The sequence below is a fragment of the Myotis myotis genome, unplaced genomic scaffold, assembly GCF_014108235.1.
Source record: "Myotis myotis isolate mMyoMyo1 unplaced genomic scaffold, mMyoMyo1.p scaffold_m19_p_15, whole genome shotgun sequence".
In the NCBI taxonomy this organism is placed as follows: domain Eukaryota; kingdom Metazoa; phylum Chordata; class Mammalia; order Chiroptera; family Vespertilionidae; genus Myotis; species Myotis myotis.
Window position 1 is genome coordinate 5097821 of NW_023416319.1, and position 11632 is coordinate 5109452.

General features: G+C 45.4%; 1 protein-coding gene and 1 long non-coding RNA gene across 2 annotated transcripts; one reads left to right on the top strand and one right to left on the bottom strand.

Annotated features, from left to right (window-relative positions):
* Positions 1–398: 398 nt before the first annotated feature.
* Positions 399–2826, bottom strand: LOC118669690. Its single transcript, XR_004972094.1, has 2 exons — positions 2622–2826; positions 399–881 (listed from the first exon to the last, which is right to left on the bottom strand). It is a non-coding gene; the product is annotated as an uncharacterized LOC118669690 (long non-coding RNA).
* On the top strand, positions 2153–11295 carry PRDX3 (peroxiredoxin 3). Its single transcript, XM_036335809.1, has 7 exons — positions 2153–2249; positions 3533–3668; positions 5198–5339; positions 7199–7334; positions 8308–8411; positions 9886–10051; positions 10493–11295. Exons 1-7 carry the CDS (start codon positions 2214–2216, stop codon positions 10544–10546), a joined length of 774 nt encoding a protein of 257 aa, XP_036191702.1. The 5' UTR covers positions 2153–2213; the 3' UTR covers positions 10547–11295.
* Positions 11296–11632: the final 337 nt, after the last annotated feature.

Here is an 11632-nt window from a genome sequence, read left to right on the forward strand (position 1 = left end):
TAGCTAAAGTTCATTCCAGGCAGAGAGGGGTCTGACAAGCCTCTTACCGGTGTGGTCACCCTTATTACTCGTAGTTAGTTTTAAAAGAAAATGAAGGTTTCCTGAGTAAGAGCTCAGGGCAGGAGCTCTAAGGCAGGAAAGTTAGAGCTGCAGACAGCAGGTAGAAGGCACCTGGCACCCTCCCTTGCCTTCACTTTATGTCCCTCTAGCTTCCAGAAGAGCACAGTTTGAGCCTGTTTGGAGATCAGTGCTTGTGCAAAAGCCTCATCCTTCACTCCTGAGTGACAGGAGGAAGAGGTGGGTGGGGGGCGGTAGAGGGGGTCAATGGGGAAAAGGGAGGATATCTGTAATATCAAAAATAAAGATACATTTTTATAAAGGAAGAGGAATTTTACCACTTGGAGAAAAACAAACTGTATTCGAAGTCTGTGTCAGCTGTTTGAAAATGTAGCATGTCTGCTTATGGCAAAATTATAACTAATATCTATTTAACCCTACTGTGGGCCAAGTACCCCCCTAAGTCTTTCGCACGCATTGTCTCCCTTTTCACAGCTACTGCTTTGAGGGAGATGCCATGATTATTCCCATTTTACCGACTGATGTGGAAACTGAGGTATGGAAATGTTAAGCAACTGGTCTAGGCATGATGCTCAAGGCACCTGCCCTACCTCCAAAACTAGAAGTGACAGACCAGGAATGTGACCTCACGTCCTGGTGGCTCTAGAGCCCTGACATTAACCATTAAAGCAGTGTTTTCTCAACCAGGGGTGACTTTGTCCCCCAGGGGACGTTTGCCAATGTCTGGAGGCATTTCTGGTTGTCACATCAAAGTAGGGACCTTCTTCCCACAGGCTCGGCAGGAAGACAGGAGCAGACAGAACCTAAGCAAAAAACAAACAAACAAACAAAAAACAATGAGAATAGAGGGGCAAGTCCCCAAGATAATGAACCTCAATTGCAGGGGCAGAACAGTAAGTAATATGCAGGTGATATGCAGACTCAACAAATTAAGTTGGTAATGCATTGACTGGTGTTTGGAAAATACCCATGTAATGTCTTCAACTTGTTTACCATAAGGCCCCTGTGAGATGTAAATCTGTTTAATGAGCTTGCTCTGAAGTACCATGCTTACCACTGAGGACTTAAGTCTTACTAATCGACAGAAAACAAAATTAAAATTTGTCCCAATTCTCCCAATTTTGGGAAGACAGACCAAAATGGAAGCCCACACACCATCCCAAAGGTTTTCAGGACACGAAACCTTGATGTGTCTTACCCACTTAGTTTATTAACAGACTACAATTGCATTGAAATTAATTCCCCAGCCCTGACCGGTTTGGCTCAGTGGATAGAGCGTTGGCCTGTGGACTGAAAGGTCCCAGGTTTGATTCCGGTCAAGGGCATGTACCTTGGTTGCGGGCACATCCCCAGTAGGGGGTGTGCAGGAGGCAGCTGATCGATGTTTCTCATCCACATTTCTAACTCTCTATCCCTCTCCCTTCCTCTCTGTAAAAAAATCAATAAAATATATTTTTTAAAAAAAGAAATTAATTCCCCGTGCAGAAGCCGAAATAGGAAAGGGATCTTTTTTTTTTTTAATATTTTTTTATTGATTTCAGAGAGGAAGGAAGAGGGAGAGAGAGATAGAAACATCAATGATAAGAGAATCGATTGGCTGCTTCCTGCAGGCCCTACTGGGGATGGAGCCCGCAACCCAGGCATGTGCCCTTGGCCAGAATCGAACCTGGGGCCCTTCAGTCCACAGTCTGACGCTCTATCCACTGAGCCAAACTGACTAGGGCAGGAAAGAGATCTTTTTAAAGAACAGGTGTAAACAGTAATCCACACGGGCTAACAACAACAACAACAAATCAGCAGCAAATGTAGAAATAAATCTCTAGCTCCCCGCCTGAATTAGCCCTTTTTGGGCTGGGGCGACAATTAGAGACAAAGTATTGCTTTCCCAAGTATTCAGCCTCCGAGAAGCCATAGTAGGACTTTACCCCGCACCATAGGGGCTGCGGGACCCACCAGGGACCTTCAGACGCGCAGCATCCACAAAAGGAGGCGAGGTTGCGGCTCCTCCCTGCCCGCCTCGGCGCCAGCTCAGGCCCCGCCCCCGCACACGTGGCCCCGCCCCTTCCGGCCCCAGCCCCGCAGGCCCCGCCCCCTCCGATTCTGGGTGCTCCCCGCCGCTCCCGCGTGCGCTGAAGATGGCGGTCGCAGTGGGAACGTTGCTCCGGGCCACGGTGAGTGCCTGCCAGCTGGGAGCAAGTGCGGAGGCACTGTGGTGGCTCCGAGAACGTGCTTCCCAGACAAAACCCCACTCCCTTGCAGTCTGGGGGATGTCGCTCTTGGAGGGTGTCCGCGGGTAACGGACCCAGAGGCCTCCTCTAGGGAAAGCCGTGCGCCTGCGCAGAACCGCCCTCTTGTCCTCCCCCACCCGTCTCCTTTTGGTCCCTCTCCTAATTCCTCCTGGCTCGGAGTCGCCGGTCCCCAGGCCGGAGCACAGGGTCCTGGACCTGGAGGCCGGTGACCTGCCCCAGGTCCCGGCTCTGCAATAGACGCTATGACCTTGGGAAGTGACTTGGCCTTTCCGAATCTCAGTTCACTTTCCTTACCTTGAGATGGAAAGAATGGTGCCTTCCTCGAGGAGTGGCGGTGAGCGTCCGCTCACTGCTGGATGGACACCAAAGTGCCAAAGTCACCCAGGTGCTAAAGTGCAATAGGCACTTCTCTCCATGCCCCGGGTCTGCCCCTTCGCGTTTGTCCTGGCAAAAGGCTAACCTTCTTGCTACCCGCCTTCCCCTTACTCATGGCGGGGCTCAATGCAGTATCTCCTTTTTGAGTCACGCTGGACAGTAAAATTGAGCAAACATTTCCCTTGAGCCCCATCCAAATTCTCCTGGAGGCCGACCTTTGCTCTACTTGTTTGCTTGTCCGTGGGGCTGGAAAGGCCTTGTCTTTTCTAAGGAAAACCTTGACATGGTAGATAGTCGCAGCGTATTATTCTGGCAGAAAGGTTTAAATACACCGGGCCTTGCCAAGTCCCCTTGGTTTTTAAAAATGTATATATTTAAATAAAAAGTATGTATGTTTAAGAAGTACAACATGATGATTTAATATACAGATACTTAAGTGATTGCTGCAGTCAAACTAATTAACATCTCTCTTCCCAGTTACCTTTTTGTGTGTGTGATGAGTGCCCCCGAAATCTGTTCTCTTGGCATATTCCCAGTGTTCAGTACCGAATCAGTCAGTATAAGCATCATGCTGTACAATAGCTCTCTAGACTTCATCCTACATACCTGCAACGTTGCATCCTTGGGCCAACGTCTCTGGCAGTCTGGAAGGAGGAGGAAGCAGAAGAAAATGTTAAGAACCAGGAGACCCAATCCATGCAGTTAGAGTTTTGGGTTTGGCATTTGGTTCGCAGGAACAAGGACAGCTGAGGCTTACGGGCTTTCAGCAGGGCCAGCCCTCAGCCACCATTGTGGGACGACTTCCTAATACGAAGTGTTTCTCTTCCCAGGTTGCCCGACATGCGAGTGCCATTCCTCGGGGCATCTCTGCCTCTGCAGCCCTTAGGCCTGCTGCTTCTCTAAGAACAGGCTTGACCAATGTATTATGGCCTGCTTCCAGTCAAGCAAAACTTGCCTTCAGCACCAGTAAGTGTTAATGTCGTGTTTTGACCCAGGTAATGGGAACATGAGTCATCATCTCTGGGCAGGGCTCTGAACCCGGCTGTACATTAGACTCACCTGGGGAGCTTTTAAAAGCATATCTTCCCCTAATCCCACCCCAGTTAAGTCAATCTCTGGAGTGAGACCAGAACATCCGTATTTTTTTTTAAACCTCACCAGGTGATTCTAAATGTGCAGCCAGAGTTGAAAATCACAGGTAAACTGCACTTGCATCTTATACCAGAGGTTTTAATCCTGTGTTGAAGAACATGGGTGGGGAGAGATGACTCAGATGCCCTCCATGGCGTGGAGGGGTGTCAGGTACATGGGGTTGGCCGACAGAATGTTGGGAATTGAGGCTTCTGAATGCAAACCTGTGAGATGGCTGCAGTTGATCACATTGGGCCAGAGACTCCTCCGTGATCTGAGTGAAGCATGTCTATTTCTTGAGATTCACACTCCATTTTCTAGAACGTGGGTTTTGCTGAGGTCAGTCTCCAATAACAGGTGGTATTTGAAAATGGCTCCTTTACATTCTCTCACCTTTTATAACATTTGTAATGGTTTGGGGGATAGATATACTGCAGCGAAGCTTTTGTGTACAGGTGAAATGTTCTAAAAAGTTTTACAATGTTATCACCTTGGAGCATTAACAGTTTCCTAGTGGTGATTTGATGCCACAGAATGAAAACTTTCCTTGTTGCCTTCCCAGACTCCCGCTCCCCGCAGCTCCTGTTGTTTCTGAGGCCCAGGCATTTGACACGGGAGCTCTTTGGTCCCTTGCTCCCAGGTAGAAGCATGTCCTCTCCAGTTCTGACACATCTCTTGACTTCTTTCCTTTTTTCCTGATCTCTCTGCCACACCCTCCCCCGGCATACTTCTCACTCAGATAATGAAATCTCCTAACACCAGTCTCCCCTCCTCCTGCTCCCCTTACCCTCCCCGACCAGAGTCATCTTCCTAAGAACAGCCAGCCCATCTTCCAGCCCTACGTGAGAAACTCCAGGGACTCCTTTATCTCTTCTTTCAAGAACAGACTCATCGGCCTGATACTTAAGGGCCCTCTCGGCATGGCCTTCAGCCATTCTTGCGTTATCTACCACTCTTCTCCCACACACCCCTGCTCCGTCTGTTCTGCTCACACTGTGCCACCGGCTATTCCCCGCATGTACCCTCTTCCTTCCTCCATGCCATTTGCCCTGTCCCATCTGGACTTGGCAAAATCTGAACCATATTTAGGATCCATGTCCAGTTTCACGTCTTCCTTAATTCTCTCTGATTCCATCCCTGACATCTTCAGCCATCTTTTTAGTTTCCGTAGCACTTTTCATTGAATTTGTGTACAGTCTAGAGAACTATGGAAGGAAAAAAGAAATTTACCTAAGATGTACAGTTGAACTGATTCTTTTAATTAATTTATGCTACCAGTTAATTATTGTGCGAGGTTTAAATACAATCAGATAGGTGCTTGTTTTAGCAAACAATGAACTCTATATGCCTGTGGGTTTTTTCAGGTTCCTCGTATCACGCTCCCGCCGTCACCCAGCACGCGCCCTATTTTAAGGGCACAGCCGTGGTCAATGGAGAGTTCAAAGAACTAAGCCTTGATGACTTTAAGGGGAAATATTTGGTGCTCTTCTTCTATCCTCTGGATTTGTAAGTGTCATTTCTGTGATGCTTTTATGTCATTCTGAGAGCAAGCAAAGATCCCTGCCTGCACACTGACATTGCCTGTATCTAGTTAGGCTTCTTGTCGAAGGAAGGATTCTCTCTGAGCCTTTATGACTGATGACCTTGTTGATACAGCTTGCATCTGTAGCTAATTTACAAGTAACAAATTCAGAGGATGGGGTGGCATTCTTTTTAAAGTGGTAGGGTTTTATAGTAAGACCATACTCTTACTAAAGACTGGAAGGGTGGTTCCTGCAAGCCAGTCTATGAGGAAGTTTGCACTGGTCTGGAAGAAAATGAGAAAGTAAAGATGGTAGAATGAGTTTTCTTTTTTTAAATATGTTTTTATTGATTTTTAGAGAGAGGAACGGAGAGGGATAGAGATAGAAACATCGAGGAGAGAGAAACATCATTGATCAGCTGCCTCTTGCATGCTCCTTACTGGGGGTCAAACTGCAGCCTGCACATGTGCCCTGACTGGGATCTCTTGGTTCCTGGGGTGATGGTCAACAACTGAGCCACACCGGCCAGGCAAGATGAGTTTTCTTATAAAGCCACTTGATTGATTGATTGATTGATGATTGATTGATTTGAGAGAGAGGGGAGAAACACTGATTTGTTCATTTATTTATGCATTCATTGGTTGGTTTGTTTTGTTTTGTTTTTTTTTTGTTATTTTTTTTAAATATATCTTTATTGATTTCAGAGAGGAAGAGAGAGGGAGAGAGAGAGCTAGAGATAAACACATCAATGATGAGAGAGAATCTCGGATCGACCGCCTCCTGCATGCCTTCCACTGGGGATGGAGCCGCAACCCGGGCATGTGCCCTTGACCAGAATCGAACCCGGGATCCTTCAGTCCTCAAACTGTTGCTCTATCCACTGAGCCAAATCGGCCAGGGCTGTTTTGTGTTTTTTTTTTTAATATATTTTTATTGATTTCAGGGAGGAAGGAAGAGGGAGAGATAGAAACATCAGTGATGAGAGAGAATCATTGATTGGCTGCCTCCTGCATGCCCCCCACAGGGGATCGAGCCTGCAACCCGGGCATGTGCCCTTGACTGGACTTGAACGTGGGACCCTTCAGTCCACAGGCCAATGCTTTATCCACTGAGCCAAACCAGCTAGGGCAGTGGTTCTCAACCTTGGCTGCACATTAGAATCACCTGGGAATCTTTTTAAAATCCTGATTTCTGGCCCTAACCGGTTTGGCTCAGTGAATAGAGCATCGGCCTGCGGACTGAAGGGTCCCAGGTTCGATTCCTGTCAAGGGCATGTACCTTGGTTTCAGGCACATCCCCAGTAGGGGGTGTGCAGGAGGCAGCTGATCGATGTTTCTCTCTCATCAATGTTTCAAACCCTCTATCCCTCTCCCTTCCTCTCTGTAAAAAATCAATAAAATATATTAAAATATATATATATATATATATGTATATATATTTAAAATAAATAAATAAATAATATCCTGATTTCTGGGTCTCATCCTCTGGAAATTCTGTTTCTTTGTTATGGGGTGCGGCCACATTAGTAACAAAGAAACAGAATTTTCGGAGGATGAGGCCCAGAAATCAGGATTTTAAAAAGATTCCCAGGTGATTCTAATGTGCAGCCAAGGTTGAGAACCACTGGGCTAGGGCATTGGTTGGTTTTTGTATGTGCTCTGACCGGGGATCAAACCTGCAACCTCGACGTATCGAGATAATGCTCTAACCAACTGAGCTACCCGGCCAGGTAAAGCTACTTTATTTAAATAAAATTGTTCTTCATTCTTAGACTATCCCCCACCCCATTTTTGGAAAAGGTTTTTAAGTTCTCTGATGGGAATCTCTACCCTTTTTCTCTAGCACCTTTGTGTGTCCCACAGAAATCGTTGCTTTCAGTGACAAAGCCAATGAGTTCCGCGATGTGAACTGTGACGTTGTCGCCGTTTCCGTGGACTCCCACTTCAGCCATCTCGCCTGGATCAACACCCCGAGGAAGGTACGGACATCGTGCACCCTGCCTTTGCTCTCATGATCTTAACAACTGAAAAGATCCATCAAAGACGAACCTGCAAGTTGTTAAAGCATGAGTAGTCTGAAGTGGCTATTCGTAGGTCCTCACCTACTGGCGAATTCTGTTAACCCGTGTCTGTGTCTTCCTCGGCATTGCATGGCATGCATCTTTGCTCCCCACTGCATTATATTTTCCAAGGTACACACCGTAACGGAGAGCGGGCTCAGCAGGGCGCTGGAACAGCTGGGGTCTGTTGCTTCCCCTCCCACCAGTACCCTGTCAATCCCACGTACCCTGCATGGCTTGTGAGATGGTGGTTATGTTCTCTGATTTCAGTGTTCTGCATGATCAGTATTTTTGCCTAAAAACTTATGTGGGAGAATCAAAATTTCTAACTAAGCTGCTGGACTGTCGATACCAGTTATTCAGTTTTTTACCTACTCTTCCCATTTCTATGCTTCAGAAATTAACCTTCAACTAAATAAGAATATATATAAAAAGCTCAGTTGGTTAGAATATGGTCCTGATATGCCAAGGTTGCAGGTTCAATCCCTGGTCAGGACACGTACAAGAAGCAACCAGTGAATGCATAAATGAGTGGAACAACAAGTCAGTGTCTGTCTCTCTCTCGCGCTGTGTTCACCAGTGTAGGAAAAGAAAGGCCTGTAGTCTCAGCTGGGTTTAAATCCTGCCTCTGTCCCTTCCTAGCTGTGACCTGGAGCAAGTTGCTTATCCTTCGTCCTGCAGTTTCCTCATCTGTAAATGGTGGTGTTAATAGTATCTGCTCCAGGGTAGTTGGTTAAAGGAAGTGAGTTAATGGAGCTGAGAGCAGCGTTTGGGTTGTTGGTGCTCAGTGACTGCTGCCTGTTGCCATGATTGTTGGTGTCACACCTGTGTACCTGGCCAAGGGTGTTGTGAGAGCACAGATAAGAACCAGCCCTGTTTGCCTTTTCATTAGAATGGCGGTTTGGGCCACATGAACATCCCACTGTTGTCAGATTTGACTAAGCAGATTTCCCGAGACTACGGTGTGCTGTTAGAAGGTCCTGGTCTTGCACTAAGGTAAGATCCAGTTCCTTATGAATTTAAAATAGTTTTTCATGTTTAGCATCATCCCACTTCTTAGGGAATTTATAGAGACCTTGGTAAAGCATTTGGAAAACCAAAATTCCTTAATTTTAGCTTTTTTCTAAGCACTGATGAATGCCTCCTTCGAGGGTTGGCCATCTGTCAGAAATAGCCCAGACATGTTTGTCCCCCCCCTCTCCCTTGACCCCTCCCCCGGCACCACCATGTCTCTCTCTGAAGAAGGATATCGTGTCTTGATGTTCGTACTGCTCTGCTGTTTCTGAGAGCCGCTTTCATGGGGGCACGTTCCTGGCATCTTTGGAGAAGGGGAACTAGCAGGGCAGAAGTCAGAATCCTGGAATGGGGGAGATCTCAAAAAGCCCTGGAATCAAAAACAGCTGGAGTATGTGTGTGTCCGTCCGTCTGTCCATTCAAGCTCAGCTCCTAAATAGCTGTGTGACTCAGGGCAAGTAATATAACCTCCTTGAGTCCCAGCTTTTCCGTAACTAAAATGAGAACGTACTTCCCAGGTCGGTTGTGAAGACTAAGCAAGATGAGGCAGCTACAGTGGTTAGCACGGGTCCTGGGAGCTGGCATGACCCGTCTCAGAATGTCATTTCTGTCCTCGTTGATTCTGTGGTTACACCTTTTTTCCTTTCAGTGTGAAAGCTTTCTGCCTTTAACAGTCCCACATTCAAGCTCAGCCTTTCTGGGAGAGATGAGAACGTACCTTAGAACTGGCATCTTGACGGCCGCTGAGTGAAGGAGGGAGGGGTTGGGTGGTTCTTTACCTCCAGGAAGCACTTTTATAGCGGGAATAAATGGTGATGGAAGGAAACTTGACTTGGGGTGGTGAACACTCAGTACAATATGTGGATGATGTATTATTGAATTGTACACCTGAGACCTATATAATTTTATTATCCAATGCCACCCCAATAAATTCAATTTAAAAAAACTATTCTAAAGTAAAATATATATATGTATAGATGTTTCAAGTGGGTTCTTCCTTTAGATTTCTGCTCTGCATAGACTTAATTCTTCCTGCAAAGATTTTCCCATGGGATTTTTCCCCCATGTACTCAAGAATTCACTCATTTCATAAGTATTTACTGACTATAGATAAAATACATGTGCATCCCTTCCCGTTTGCTTATGGTTTCTTGCCAAGAGTTGATAAAGCCGCCCAAAGAATGCTTGCTAAGTCACTGATAAGGAAAGAAGTCTCTGCTCTCTGTGACTTTTAGATCCCTGGCGACATTTAGGTCCCATTTGTAAACTTGACCATACTGCCTGTTTTCCATGGTGGCCTGGTCCAGCCTGCCTAACACTGGAAACTTTGTTTTAAGCAGATGATAGCACTTAACAAGTGCTTTCTTAAGGGGAATTAAAGCCAGAAGAGGGTAGAAGTTAGCTTCTTTCTACTTCTGGTGCTGTGGATGCTCTAATGAGGACAGTTCTGATGCAGAGGTCTCTTCATCATTGACCCCAATGGAGTCATCAAGCATCTGAGTGTCAATGATCTCCCGGTGGGCCGAAGCGTGGAAGAGACCCTCCGCCTGGTGAAAGCATTCCAGTTTGTGGAAGTCCATGGAGAAGTCTGCCCAGCAAATTGGACCCCAGATTCTCCTACGGTAGGTTTCCTTTTCAAAAGCCCTGGGGCCCCAACAGAGGATCCCAGGTACTCACTGCCTCAAGGGCTGCTGGCCTGGAGTGTTCACAGAAGGAGCCCACGCTTGGAGCAGGGCCACAGATGCTGCTGCTGAGAGGCGGGACCAGGGGTTAGGCAAGCTGTTAATGTAACTTTCATCCATGTATTTTAAAGGAAACAGGCCAGCATTGGAAAAAGTTAAAGAATTTTAGGGTAGCCTGGCCGATATGGCTCAGTGGTTAAGCATCAACCTATGAGCCAGGAGATCATGGTTTGATTTCTGAGTTGCTGGCTTAATCCCCAGTAGGGGGTGTGCAGGAGGCAGCCAATAACTTATTTTTTAAGAAACTAAAAATTGAGAATTTTCAACTCACTTTTGAAACTACTATCTTCAAGTCAGCTAATTAAATGTTTGTATTTTCAGATCAAGCCGCATCCAACTGCTTCCAAAGAATACTTTGAGAAGGTAAATCAGTAGATCATCTCACGTACACCTGCAGCTTCTCAATAGAACCACAGTTGGAGCTCATTTTTAGCATCTCGAAGATGATTATGTGTAGAAAGCAAAAATCAATTATGTTTGCATTCATAAGTAATATTCTATAAATGTTTTGTTTTTGTAACATTGGCTAAGGCTTTTTAAACATGGTTAGTTACTAACATGAGTCCTTTATTGGTAACTTCTTGATGGCTAGCTAGTTTATAGACTGCCTAGTTCACCTGTTTCTTTGATCATGTCTTCAATAAGAAACTCTCTTCTTAGCCTTACCTGAACCTGTGTACACCACTGTAGGACAAGTAGCGAAAGCCTCTGATCAAGAGTCCTGAAATTTTCTTTCTGAATTTCTTTGTATTAAACTGAATTTTTTTTAAGGTAACAAGATCATAGCTTTAAGTTTTAGTATTAGCAGTCTAATGTAACTCTTGGAGTGGAGATTTATTTGATTGAAACAATGTGAATCATGTATTTAAAAAAAACAGTGGCAAAGTGACCTAACTGATCATGCATGCTCCTCATCCCTGAGATTTGTAGTTTCAATAGTTATTTTGTTTATTTTATTTGTTAGCTGACTTAGTGTCTGCATACATTTCTAAATATTGATTGAAGGTAATTATAGGGGATATTTATTTAATCCAGGAATTGCATTTTGAAATCATTATAATTATATTTTCTGAGGCACTCAATGTAAAGCATATAATAAAAAAATAAATATATTTTAAAATATTTGCATTTTTATCGCCGTTCCTTGTTGTTCCAGCTGTTGTGGCCTCTAGTGTTCCTCCGACTATGCCAACAGACATTTGTTGAGCATTTAACTTCAATCGGGGCCCACAGAGATGAATGAGACGATGGCTCCATGCCCAAGGAGCCCAGTTTATGGGGCAAGAGAGAAATGGAAGCATCTGTTCATTATTTCAATAAGCTCTTGAGTGCCTGCCATATGCCAGGTGCTTTTTTGGAGGCACAAGAATGAACAAAAAAAAGACAAACCTTTTCCTTCATGCACCTCCATTCTAGAGGGAAAATACAATAAACATAATAAAAATACATAGACTGGAAGGA

Coding starts and splice junctions, on each gene's coding strand:
- PRDX3 (XM_036335809.1), top strand. CDS start 2,214: ATGGCGGTCGCAGTGGGAACGTTGCTCCGGGCCACG. Junction 7,335..8,307: donor GGATCAACACCCCGAGGAAG/GTACGGACATCG, acceptor CCTTTTCATTAG/AATGGCGGTTTGGGCCACAT. Junction 10,052..10,492: donor GGACCCCAGATTCTCCTACG/GTAGGTTTCCTT, acceptor TTGTATTTTCAG/ATCAAGCCGCATCCAACTGC.